General features: G+C 45.0%; 3 protein-coding genes across 3 annotated transcripts; all 3 read left to right on the top strand.

The window, feature by feature from the left end:
- LOC127758037 (purple acid phosphatase 2-like) lies at positions 1-3,181 on the top strand. The gene is made up of 2 exons (XM_052283654.1): positions 1-464; positions 1,863-3,181. The coding sequence occupies exons 1-2, from the start codon at positions 60-62 to the stop codon at positions 2,898-2,900; spliced, it is 1,443 nt and encodes a 480-aa protein (XP_052139614.1). The 5' UTR covers positions 1-59; the 3' UTR covers positions 2,901-3,181.
- Positions 3,182-5,930: 2,749 nt separating this feature from the next.
- Positions 5,931-8,943, top strand: LOC127758122 (purple acid phosphatase 2-like). The gene is made up of 3 exons (XM_052283747.1): positions 5,931-6,180; positions 6,250-6,562; positions 7,920-8,943. Exons 1-3 carry the CDS (start codon positions 5,992-5,994, stop codon positions 8,813-8,815), a joined length of 1,398 nt encoding a protein of 465 aa, XP_052139707.1. The 5' UTR covers positions 5,931-5,991; the 3' UTR covers positions 8,816-8,943.
- A 1,470-nt stretch (positions 8,944-10,413) lies between these two features.
- Positions 10,414-12,016, top strand: LOC127756871 (purple acid phosphatase 2-like). The gene has a single exon (XM_052282253.1). It carries the CDS (start codon positions 10,449-10,451, stop codon positions 11,835-11,837), a length of 1,389 nt encoding a protein of 462 aa, XP_052138213.1. The 5' UTR covers positions 10,414-10,448; the 3' UTR covers positions 11,838-12,016.
- The last annotated feature ends 1,521 nt before the right edge of the window (positions 12,017-13,537 follow it).

Raw genomic sequence — 13,537 nt, 5'->3', positions numbered from 1 at the left:
GTCTGGATAGCTAGCTACGTACTGAGCTCGAGCTTAATTAGCTCTAGCTAGCTGCAGCAATGGCCATGGGGGCTCGCCTCTGCAGCAGCAGCATTATTGTTGTGGTGGTCGTCCTGATTGTGGCGGCGGCGGCGGAGGCGATGCGGTGTCCGGGGACGACGAGCGTGTATCGGCGGCCGAAGAAGAAGGCGGCGGACATGGTGGACATGCCACTGGACGCCGACGTGTTCGCGGAGCCGGCGGGGAGGAACGCGCCGCAGCAGGTGCACATAACGCTGGGCGACCAGACGGGGACGGCCATGACGGTGTCGTGGGTGACCATGGAGGAGGCCGGCAACAGCACCGTCTTGTACGGCCTCGCCATGGACAAGCTCGACATGGCCGCCGACGCCACCGTCACCACCTACACGTACTACAATTACACCTCCGGCTTCATCCACCACTGCACCCTCACCAACCTCCAGGTATATATCACCAGTTTACCCCCCACACACACTTGTTCCACCCCCAACCGTTTCGCCTCCAGACTACGGTGGTGTTTGAATCTCCCGAAGATGAAGATAAAGATAAAGATTAAATGTTTCATATAAAACGAGATGATAATAACGTGTGATTAATTGAGTTTTAATTATTACAAACTTAAAAAATGGACCAATCTGATATTTTAGAACAACTTTCATATATAAAGTTTTCGCACGAAACACACCGTTTAACAGTTCGAAAAGCATGCCACGAAAATCCAAGAGTTTGTCCTAACTTTTGTTGGAGAAAAGAACAACTTTTATATTATTGATTATAAACCGTAACGCTTATTAACATTAATATATAATTTATAAGTAAAACTTTTGTACATATATTCTTAACACCTTAAAAACAACAATAAAAATAAACTAGGATTTAAATTATAAATTTTGGTTACAACTTATAAGCTGAAAAACAAACGATAGAGCTATATATTATGAATATTACTGTTCTATTGACAAAAATATATTATCAAACTCTGACAAGTCACAAGTCTACCAGAAAATGTAATTGAGGAAAATTTCCGTAATGCTCCTGTTCACATATGTATAAGTATTTCTAACTAGTAATTGAAATTTTTATATAAGTATTTACCCACCGACTCCATATATCAACCAATCAGGTGATGAAAAATATATATGGTATAAAAGTAATTTTACCTCAATCTTAATTTCTCCTAAAACTCCAGAAATATTTAGAGACCATGTTCATAAAGAAATGCTCCATTAGCTATGAAATATATACTGGATCGAACAGTGGTGCAGTGTCTTGATCAGTCGAACGATATACTGGATGTTTTCAAACATTTATACATTCTCAAGCAAGCGGATCGAATGGAGTGGCCCTATTAATTAATTTTGTTTGCAAAGTTAATATATTAATATGAACTATCAAAATATGATAGGTAAATAAATTATTGGCGTTTCTTCCAAAAAAAACTATTGGCATCAAACAAGTGGATATTGGACAGGCATATGTAGATGTATGTGCAGTACCTGCCTCAAGGCAAAATGAAGTACTCCCTCCGTTTTATAATGTAAGTCATTCTAGCATTGTTTATATTCATATAGATGCTAATGAATCTAGCCACACATATATTGTCTAGATTCATTAACATCTATATGAACATAGGCAATGCTAGAATGACTTAAATTATGAAACGGAGGAAGTACCACCTAAAAATAAATTAGAAAAATATTTATATGCAAGCGTACATTCATGTCAAGAAAAATATCAGATGCAAGTGTCCAATAAGCTGACATAATTAGCTGAACATTATATGTATATATGGATTAATTAATTAATTAGAGTGGAATTATTAATTACGCTTTGGGACGCAGTATGGCGTAAAGTACTATTACGCCATGGGTTTCGGGTTCACGGTGCGCAGCTTCTGGTTCACGACGCCGCCTCGGCCGGGTCCCGACGTGGCCTTCCGGCTGGGGTTCATCGGCGACATCGGGCAGACCTTCGACTCCAACGCCACCCTCACCCACTACGAGGCCTCCGGCGGCGACGCCGTCCTCTTCATGGGCGACCTCTCCTACGCCGACAAGTACCCGCTCCACGACAACAACCGGTGGGACACGTGGGGCCGCTTCTCGGAACGCAGCGTGGCGTACCAGCCATGGATCTGGGTGGCTGGCAACCACGAGATCGACTACGCCCCGGAGCTGGGGGAGACGAAGCCGTTCAAGCCCTTCACCCACCGCTACCCGACGCCGCACCTCGCCAGCGCGTCGCCGGAGCCGTACTGGTACTCGGTGAAGCTGGCGTCGGCGCACATCATCGTGCTCTCCTCCTACTCCGCGTTCGCCAAGTACACGCCGCAGTGGAAGTGGCTGGAGGCGGAGCTGGGGCGGGTGAACCGGAGCGAGACGCCGTGGCTGATCATGGCGTCGCACTCGCCGTGGTACAACAGCAACAACTTCCACTACATGGAGGGGGAGTCGATGCGTGCCCAGTTGGAGAAGATGGCGGTGGACGCCAGGGTGGACCTTGTCTTCGCCGGCCATGTCCACGCCTACGAGCGCAGCTTCCGCGTCTCCAACATCAGGTACAACATCACCGACGGGCTGTGCACGCCGGTGCGCGACCGCCGGGCGCCCGTCTACGTGACCATCGGCGACGGCGGCAACATCGAGGGGCTCGCCGACGAGATGACGTGGCCGCAGCCGCCCTACTCGGCGTTCCGGGAGGACAGCTTCGGCCACGCGGTGCTGGACATCAAGAACCGGACGCACGCCTACTACGCCTGGTACCGCAACGACGACGGCGCCAAGGTCGCCGCCGACGCCGTCTGGTTCACCAACCGCTTCCACATGCCCAACCACGACGACTCCACCCCCACCCCCACCAAGCGCCATTATTATGGATGATTCATTCATTCGCATCCATCCATCGCTTCCTCTTCATCGTCGTCCATGCCTGCCTACCTAGTGTGATTTTGTACACGTACGTACGTGTGATTTTATAATAACTATATATATAATCGTGCCAATCAATACCGTTAGGTGTGTAAGTAGTAACAGTTTACTGTAATCTCTTCCTGCTGCTGCTGTTTTCTGAATAAAGAGGAGGCAGGATATATCTATCGATGGAGGAGCACAGAGCACTGCCTGCTGCTTCCTCTGAATATATATCTGAATATATATATACACATCTGCAGTGTGCAGGCCAATTATATATCATCGATCTTAGCTAGTTGAAATCCGACCGACTCGACTCGACTCGATTCATACCCCAAGATCGCTTTCAGTCTCTGGCGCAATCTAGACGAATCAATCATTGTCATGCGGAATATAATCCTCTGCCATGGACTATTGGACTGAGAAGAAAAAAAAGATCAATCTTTTCGGGCGACTCACACCTCACATGTAGAGCCACTGCGAGCTGTTTCTTTCTCCATCGCTAGCTGCTTTTTCTCAGCTGAAAAGAACATGTTCAAGATGCCAATACCTTTCACGCTAGCCTCTCACTCAAAGGTACTTCATAAACACTGGAATATCAAATTTACGAATCCGGATTTTCCGTACGAACATCAAATGAGCCGAGCAGAATGAATGACTGACTGAATGAGTGGTTCCAGTCATTCAGATGGATCGAGTCAGTTCACTAACAAAAGTAAAAAAGAATCGAACATTTGAGGGGCATGAGGGAGTCTTGAATATATATCATGTGTGGTTAGCCAAAACTTAACGGTGGTCGCGCTAGGCAGAATCGACACAAGCAAGCACTGAACTGACATTATTGATGAAAGGGTTAGGGCCTTTTTAATCATAGGAATGAAAAAACGGAGGAGTAGGAAAAACATAGGATTCAGACAGGAATATAAGTGTTAAAACAAAGGATTGTAAAACACAGGAAAAATATAGGAATGACTGTTTGATTGAGTCGTAGGAAAAACACAGGAATTTGAGGAGAGATAAAGACTCAAAGGATTCTTAACATGAGGTAGAACCTCATGCTAAATTTTCTCCAAACTTGCATGGGAAGTGGCATTCCATAGAAATTTTATGGGATTACATATGATTCATTCCTTTGATTCAAAGGGCTATATAGGAAAAATTCCTATAGGAATGAAATCCTTTAAATTCCTATGAATTTCCTTTGGGAGCGGATTCTAATCCCTCGAGGGGATATCCCCTCGTATATCTTTTTCTTTTAAATTTGATGTAAATAGTTGTGAAAAATTCTGAAAAAAAATTGACAATGTAGAGTATAATGATACATACTAGTCCACCAAAATTCAAGTTCAAATTCGATTTACACGTCGAGAAACAAAAAAGACAAATTTAGATATAAACAGTACGCTACTATTTATATGCTGAATTTGTCTTTTTTATATCTTGACGTGTGAGTTGAGTTTGGACTTAAGATTTTGTGGAGTTGTATAGATGTGTTGTATGAATGTTTTCAAATTTTTTCTAGAATTTTTCATAACCGTTTAGATGGTTTTTAGGTAAATGAGGGAACATCCCCTCGAGGGATTAGAATAGTTTCCCAAATGAAAGGTGCCTTAGCTAGTAGTGAGCTACTAGTACTAGTTGCCATCGAGAGGTCATCTTCTCCTTCTTATCTTTCTCTTCTTCTCCTCTCAATTAAGATACATGCATCATGTGAAAGCCTCATGATAATACCAGGTCAAGCAGGGCAACAACTTTATTTCTGTTGATTACAAGTTAGTACAATGCGAACTAAAGAAAATTTATGCATTTCTTATTCGAGTCAAAGCTTGCCCGTCCACGACGCCGATAGCCAGTGAGCTTGACACGCGACCTGCCATTGCCACTGCCAAATTTTATGGCATTATTCAGAAAACTTATACTATATGCTAGTTGATTCAGGGAATGAAAGTAGCTAGACTGCTCCTAATTCAGAGTTCAGAAAGTTAAGATGAATGGGTGGTCGGTTTTCAAAAAAAAAAAAGAAAGATGAATGGGTGGTAGCTTATTCAGATTTCACAAAAGGGAAGAGCAATTGTGGTATTTTAACTCGGATCAACCCTCTGAATGATGCTGTCAGTTACTGGCACTAACGGTTTTACACAGAAATTAAACAAGAGTAGAATCTATAAAGGTGAATCTGCTGTCTAGTGCAGCACATAAAACGATATGAGGCAATCATTTTGGGGGCAAATCTGTGAACAAGTGGTTACCAAATCGACCAAAAGGTGGCAGCATGCTTCTCTGTGGCATGCTTTTGGCTAGATCAAGTTGTGAAATTGCGATCTCCTAGCTAGCTTTTTCTTCAAGGCCACCACTGTGTTTCAAAGATGTAGCGAGTGATACATGGATGGGCAAGTAACAGTATGTGCATTATACTGAATTCTACTAGTAAAAAAGTAGAGAGCTAAGTTTCCTTTGTTGAAGAGGTCTGAATGATATGATATCTTTAACATATCTTAACGGAACAAATATAAATTGTGTTATGCTTAATGTCATCTGGAATATACTGGCATATGATAAGCAGTTCACATTACATCATTTAAAACGATATCCACGGGTGATGTTTCGACAAAGAAGAACTGCAAGCCTGCAATGCCAGCACACATGTCGCAATCTTTTGTGAATTGGTGGTGTGTTTTGTCAGTCAAAGTAGGCGCCCATACAAATCAGTAGAAGGCAAGGCAAAGCGATGTGAGATTTGTTTGTCCCTCCCTTGCTTGGTTGGTTGTACATGCTGCGAATCGAAGAATAAATCAGTAGGGATAGAAGAGTACTTGTGTTCAAAGTCAACTTGCAAGTCCTTAATCTCCAAGATTGATCCGCATCTCCAACTAAACCCTCTCCTAATCTAATCACGGTCTAATGGCACCATCTATGGATATTCCCCACAAACCATTCAGATTAGTTCAAGTCAACATTAAGATGTACGCAACACTCTCCTATTTAAGAGATGTATCCTTTCTTGCTTGTCCAACGAAACAGAGTAGCACAAGAAGCAGAGTGCAGCTAGCTCACAGTCACCATGGGGATGCTGCGGTGGGGAGCTCACCTCCTCCTCCTCCTCCTCCTCCTCGCCGCGGCGACGTGGACGTGCGCCGGCGCCGGCGCCGGGGTGACGAGCGAGTACCGGCGGAAGCTGGAGGCGACGGTGGACATGCCGCTCGACGCCGACGTCTTCCGCGTGCCGCCGGGCTACAATGCTCCGCAGCAGGTTCAGTCTTCTTCAGTCTCCACAACCACACAACGCGCGACCATCTCTCATCTCTTTCTTTGTCATCAGGTGCACATCACGCTGGGGGACCAGACGGGGACGGCGATGACGGTGTCGTGGGTGACGGCGAACGAGCTGGGGAGCAACACGGTCAGGTACGGGAGCTCGCCGGAGAAGCTGGACCGCGCGGCGGAGGGGAGCCACACGAGGTACGACTACTTCAACTACACCTCCGGCTTCATCCACCACTGCACCCTCACCGGCCTCACCCACGCCACCAAGTACTACTACGCCATGGGCTTCGATCACACCGTCCGTACCTTCTCCTTCACCACGCCGCCCAAGCCCGCTCCCGACGCCCCCTTCAAGTTCGGCCTCATCGGTGAGTAACATTACGCCATGAATTCATCACCATTTCGTTCGTTCCAGTTCATCATCTCATCACATCAATTTAAACAAGTCATTAGGAGTTGTGAACAAAGTAGATCGATCACATATGCAAACAAAAACTGGTTCGATAGGATTTAGGTTAGGTTTAGTCTCACAGTAATCCGTTGCATTCAATGTTGAATGGTTTCTTGTCAAGTTTTTGCATTAATTATATATATCGGGAGACTCCAAAGTCGCTGCAAACCGCCCTCATCCCAACGTCAGTCAGTGTCATCACTCAAGTCTGAATTTCCTCTCGAGTACTCCTACAGTACCGTACTCAATCAAGTAGGTCAGCCGTGTTGACTATACATGCTTCAAAGTCATCAAGAAAACCAAAAATGTACGCAGCTGGAATTGATGACCATTTGACTGTGATGATCGTATGGTATTTGAAACCAATGAAGATGTAGATTATGTTAACGCACATAAAACAAAAGGTCATTAGTATATAATTAATTAAATTTTAATTATTATAAAATTTTCAAATGGATATATTTGACATTTTAATGCAATTTTTATATAGAAAGTTTTGCATGACTATTTAATAGTTTTAAAGACATGCTAACGGAAAAAACTATTAAACAGTTTGTTTCGTGTAAAAAATTTCTACATATAGGCCATGTTTAGTTCACCCCCAAGTCCCCAACTACTCTAAACTTTCAACTTTTCATTATATCATATCACATCCAAAATTTTCCTACACACATAAACTTCTAACTTTTTCCAAACTTTTAACTTTTTTTCAGGAACTAAACACACTCATAAATTGCTTTAAAATATCAAATATGTTCATTTGACAAAATAGTATTAGTAGGAGTACTCCCCTACCTCGCAGTAACCGTTCCAGCGTGTTACTAATGTATGTTAGTTGACTTTTTTGGAAAAAAAAAACAACTGTACGAGTTCTGTCAAATGTAGTACTTAGTACAAATACAAATGACGAAGGACCTGTTTAGTTGGAAAAAAAAATCTCTCCATGTCACATCAAAACATCGGATATATGGACATATATTTTATTAAACATAGTCTAATAACAAAATAAATTATAGATTTTATCAGAAAACTGCGACATGAATTTATCAAGCCTAATTAACATGTCATTCGTAAATGTTTACTGTAGCACCACATTGTCAAATCATGACGCGATTAGACTTAAAAGATTCGTCTCGTAATTTCCTGTCGAACTGTGATATTGGTTTTTTTTCTATATTTAATACTCTCTTTATATGTGTCCAAACATTTAAAAAAATTTGTTTGGAACTAAACAGGCCCTAAATTAATGAAATGAAATGGATGAGTGCACGCAGGTGACCTAGGGCAGACGTTCGACTCGAACAGCACGCTGGCGCACTACGAGGCCAACGGCGGCGACGCCGTCCTCTTCGTCGGCGACCTCTCCTACGCCGACAACTACCCTCTCCACGACAACAACCGCTGGGACACGTGGGCGCGCTTCGTCGAGCGCAGCGTCGCGTACCAGCCATGGATCTGGACCGCCGGCAACCACGAGCTGGACTACGCGCCGGAGCTGGGCGAGACGGTCCCCTTCAAGCCCTTCACCCACCGCTACCCGACGCCGTACCGCGCCGCCGGCAGCACGGAGCCGTTCTGGTACTCCGTCAAGATCGCCTCCGCGCACGTCATCGTGCTGGCCTCCTACTCCGCCTACGGCAAGTACACGCCGCAGTGGACATGGCTGCAGGAGGAGCTCGCCACCCGCGTCGACCGCAAGCTCACCCCGTGGCTCATCGTGCTCATGCACTCGCCGTGGTACAACAGCAACAACTACCACTACATGGAGGGGGAGACGATGCGCGTCCAGTTCGAGCGGTGGCTCGTCGACGCCAAGGTGGACGTGGTGCTCGCCGGCCACGTCCACTCGTACGAGCGCAGCCGGAGGTTCGCCAACATCGAGTACAACATCGTGAACGGCAAGGCGACGCCGGCGGCGAACGTGGACGCGCCGGTGTACATCACGATCGGCGACGGGGGGAACATCGAGGGGATCGCCAACAACTTCACGGTGCCGCAGCCGGCCTACTCGGCGTTCCGGGAGGCCAGCTTCGGCCACGCCACGCTGGAGATCAAGAACCGGACGCACGCGCACTACGCGTGGCACCGCAACCACGACGGCGCCAAGGCCGTCGCCGACGCCGTCTGGCTCACCAACCGCTACTGGATGCCCACCAACGACGATGTATAATTATTAATCGACTCCAACCATCTCAAACTTCTTAATTTGTACCACTACTATGCTATTGCCATTCTTCTTCTTCTTTAGCTTTGGATAATAAATACTCCTACTATGCAATAACAAATACTACTAGCAGAGTCTATCTTGTTAAGCCGTGAGATAATTAATCCCCAAATGGGACACTTGCCAACACATTTGGCTACCAATTTGGATATAATTAAAAATGTTTATATTTTGGAGCAACGAGAGTAGTACAATCTAAGGGAGTCACAAAAGGATTGGTTTCTTTGGAATATTTTTCATGTGGCTTTGTTTGTAACAAAAGAGATTGCATCTAAAGTTCTCAAGGAAAGTTGAGAATTTTTGTACTTCAATGGAAATAAACAGTGAGATTATCCAGAACAGAGATTTTCTTCTATTTGTTTGATTTGATTGTTGTCTCCCTTTTCTCTATTCTTAAGTTTCCTGTTGCTTTTCCAAACAGAGACACCATATATAAAAAAAATTTAAGCTGAAGTTTACTAAATTTTAGTGATAACAAAAAGAGAAAAAAAAAGTCTATATGCAGAGAAAAGGAGAACAACCTAACAAGTTCTTATCTGTAAAGTTCTCTCTTGAAAGTTGCTATTTATGTTATGTATAAGGTGAAGAAAATATTATTTTAATCTTTTTAATCCTTTTTTTCTGCAATTTTTTTGCTTTCCTTTTTTTTGCGCTTTTTTATTACTTTTTTAATCTTCACGCGTGTTTTTCAAATGTTTTGTATTGAAAGTTTTTAAATCTTGACTCGAATCAAATCTTAACTTTTAAAAAAATAAATCTCGACTTGAAAGTTTTCAGAATCTCGAGTTGAAAGTTTGAAAGTTTTTAAACCCGAGTTGAAAGTTTTCAAAATTGAGTTGAAAGCTTTCAAAATCTCGAGTTGAAAGTTTTCAAACCCTAATTGAATGTTTTTCAAATTTGAGATGAAAAGTTGAAAGTTTTCAAATTTTAACTTCAAAATTTGTTTTCAATCTGTTACTTAAAAAAAATCTTCCAAAAAAAGAAAAAAATTATCTTAATTACCATCGTGATCTAAAACTAACATGTTAGTTACGTTAGATATACTCGTCTTGGGGAAAAAAACCACGGAAAAAATCCACCGGTATACGCGATAATAAAACCACAGAAAAAATAGAACTCCGGAAAAAAAATAAATCTACTGTGGTGAAGAAAGGGAAAAAAGAAAACCCAAGCCCCTCAAGCGGCAATCCCTGCAACTGCAACTAGTGGAATTCGAGAAACGCGGGAAGGTTGTTGATGGATGAATCGTTCATTCCATCCATCGTATTCGTGAATGCCGTTGCATGATCCAGTGCGTGACCCGATTATCGTGAAAAAAATGCAGCATGCATGCCCCTCCTCTCCAACTGATCGATGTGGACTTGGACTAATCTATTTGCTGCTCCTCCGTCAAGTGGCAATCCCTGCAACTAGCTAAGCTAGTGGAATTCGAGAAATGCGGGAAGGTTGTTGATGAATGCCGTTGCATGCGTGCGTGATCGATCCCGATTATCATGGAAAAAATGCAGCATCTGCACTATATATATACTCACTCCTCATCTAGAACACAACAAATTCATTAGATTATATTAGATCGTCCATGGCAATGGAGGCGGCGTGCGTGCTCGCCGTGGTGGTGGTGGTGCTGGCGTTCTTGTCCTCGGCGGCGCGCGGCGGCGTCACGAGCACGTACCGGAGGAGCCTGCAGGCGCTCCCAGACATGCCGATCGACGCCGACGTGTTCCGGCCGCCGCCCGGTTTCAACGCGCCGGAGCAGGTCCACATCACGCTGGGCGACCAGACCGGCCGCGCCATGACCGTCTCCTGGGTGACGCCGAAGCTCCCCGACAGCAACGTCGTCCGCTACGGCCTCCGCGCCGACAACCTCACCCACACCGCCAATGGCACCTTCCGGCGCTACTCCTTCGGGCGCAAGTACCGGTCGGGATTCATCCACCACGCCACCCTTACCGGCCTCGACTACGGCACCAAGTACCACTACGCCGTCGGCTCCGGCGACACCGCCAGCGCCAGGTCCTTCTCCTTCACGACGCCGCCCAAGCCCGGGCCCGACGTGCCGTACAAGTTCGGGCTCATCGGCGACCTCGGGCAGACGTTCCACTCCAACGACACGCTGAGCCACTACGAGGCGTGCGGCGGCGACGCGGTGCTGTTCATCGGCGACCTGTCGTACGCGGACAACCACCCGGGGCACGACAACAACCGGTGGGACACGTGGGCGCGGTTCGTGGAGCGGAGCGTGGCGTACCAGCCGTGGATCTGGACGACGGGGAACCACGAGCTGGACTTCGCGCCGGAGCTGGGGGAGACGACGCCGTTCAAGCCGTTCACGAACAGGTACCCGACGCCGTTCGGGGCGTCGGGGAGCACGCGGCCGCTGTGGTACTCGGTGAGGATGGCGTCGGCGCACGTGATCGTGCTGGCGTCGTACGCGGCGTACGGCAAGTACACGCCGCAGTGGAGGTGGCTGGAGGGGGAGCTGAGGCGCGTGGACAGGGCGGTGACGCCATGGCTGATCGTGTGCGTGCACTCGCCGTGGTACAGCAGCAACGGATACCACTACATGGAGGGGGAGTCGATGCGCGTGGAGTTCGAGCGGTGGCTCGTCGACGCCAAGGCCGACGTGGTGCTCGCCGGGCACGTCCACTCGTACGAGCGGACGCGGCGGGTGTCGAACGTGGCGTACGACATCGCCAACGGGATGGCGACGCCGGTGTTCAACCGGTCGGCGCCGGTGTACATCAACATCGGCGACGGGGGGAACATCGAGGGGCTCGCCGACGACTTCCGGTGGCCGCAGCCGGACTACTCGGTGTTCCGGGAGGCCAGCTTCGGCCACGCCACGCTGCAGATCGTCAACCGGACGCACGCCTTCTACGAGTGGCACCGCAACAGCGACGGCGTCAAGGTCGTCGCCGACCATGCCTGGTTCACCAACCGATACTGGTTTCCCACCGACACCAACTAGCTACTCTTAATTTCCTACGGCCTACCTCCTCTGTCACGTAAAAAACCAACTAGTATGGGATATGATACATTCTAGTACTACGAATATAGATATACATCTATTCAGATTCATCGTATTAGAATATGTCGCATCCGATTCTAGATTCGTTTTCTGTGGGACGGAGAAAATACCTGCTTAATTTTTTCTTTATTACTACTAGTACTTTTCTTTTTCTAGATTTCGACCTGAATTCTATGTAGTACGAATGCATCAACAGCAAAACAGATTAGCACACTAGAGAGGGAGATGGATTAATAAAATCATTCGGTTCTGTTTGGAGTTTGCTAGTATAATATATTCTTGGTTCTGTTTGGTGTTTGCTATAATATATTCTTGGTTCTGTTTGGAGTTTGCTATAATATATTCTTTCTTGACGAATTATCTCCATTCGTAAGCGTGCGTTATCCTCGCCTCAACTAATATTGGAATTACAGTTCTTCTGTCCAGAATAGTAGCTTGGCTATCCCTTTGTCTTTTGCTCTGCCGAATAAAACAGCAACTGCAGTTGTTACACAATTTTTCTAAAAAAATCTTAGTCCAAATTCCGAAACAATTCATTCTACTACTTGGGACCTGGGAGTGGAAAAGCAGTTCTGACTGAATAATTCATACGCGTGATAAATTGGGATATTGAGAGCCGTATAGCGAATCAGAATTTTGATATAACGTACTGAATGAACAAGAATGACCTCTGTATTGGGCATATCCGCATATGGCAATTTGTCGACCATCATGGAACAGTTTGATCAAGTTGATGGCATGCGTTTTTAGAGAAAGTTGATGCAATGCACTGGAAATGTAATGTTGTACTCCAAACAGAATTGGGCAAGCCCTGATATGCTATTCCGCCCTTTGCACACAATTCGGCCATGATAGTATGCCTTGATGGTGACTCCTATATATGCAAAGTTCATCTCTTTTGTTTTCTAATAGTCCCCTTCACTGTTTTTTTTTCTGTTGTCCTATATATGCAAAGTCCTTTTTTTTTCTTACCTCTTAATTACCAAAATCCAAAAAAAAGGAACTAATTGAGGTTTCTTTCTTTACAAATTTGACATCCAAACCATCTACTTTGATTTTGACTATTTTCAGGAGATGTAATTTTTTTTTCACACCAGTTAAAGAATAGCTGCACAAATTTATTTGGTTTCAAGATTTGCTATTTGACATTCGAGGATGCTCAGCTGACTTCTTTTGACTATAAGGGCTATAAATGCAACATATATTGTAGGAGATTCCTGTTCCGCGCATACGCGCCGCCAAACGAAATCGTGCGCACGCGGTTTCAATACCATTTGCTATAGGACTTCTTTTATTTTCTGGGAGATGCGCACATCTAACGTAACTAAGCTTGCTAGCTAGTTTAGATGTAATTAAGGTGACATTTTCCTTTTTCTCGAAAGGTTTTTTTTTTTTACTAACAGAATGAAGGAAATCTATACGTGTAAGAAACTTTCAAATAAAATTTAGAACTTTCTATTAAAAATTTAAAAGCCATACCTAATAAATTTTACAAATTTCAACTTACAATTTGAAACTCTAAACTCAAATTTTGAAAAATTTAAACTCGAAATTTGAACTTTCAAGTTAAAATTTGAAAAACTTTTAACTCAAAATTTAAACTTTAAAGTTCAAATTTTGAAAACTTTCAACTCTATAAT

The sequence above is a fragment of the Oryza glaberrima genome, chromosome 12 (assembly GCF_000147395.1).
Source record: "Oryza glaberrima chromosome 12, OglaRS2, whole genome shotgun sequence".
Lineage (NCBI taxonomy): Eukaryota > Viridiplantae > Streptophyta > Magnoliopsida > Poales > Poaceae > Oryza > Oryza glaberrima.
Note: the sequence above shows the minus strand (reverse complement) of the source record. Positions and strands in the feature narration are given on the sequence as shown.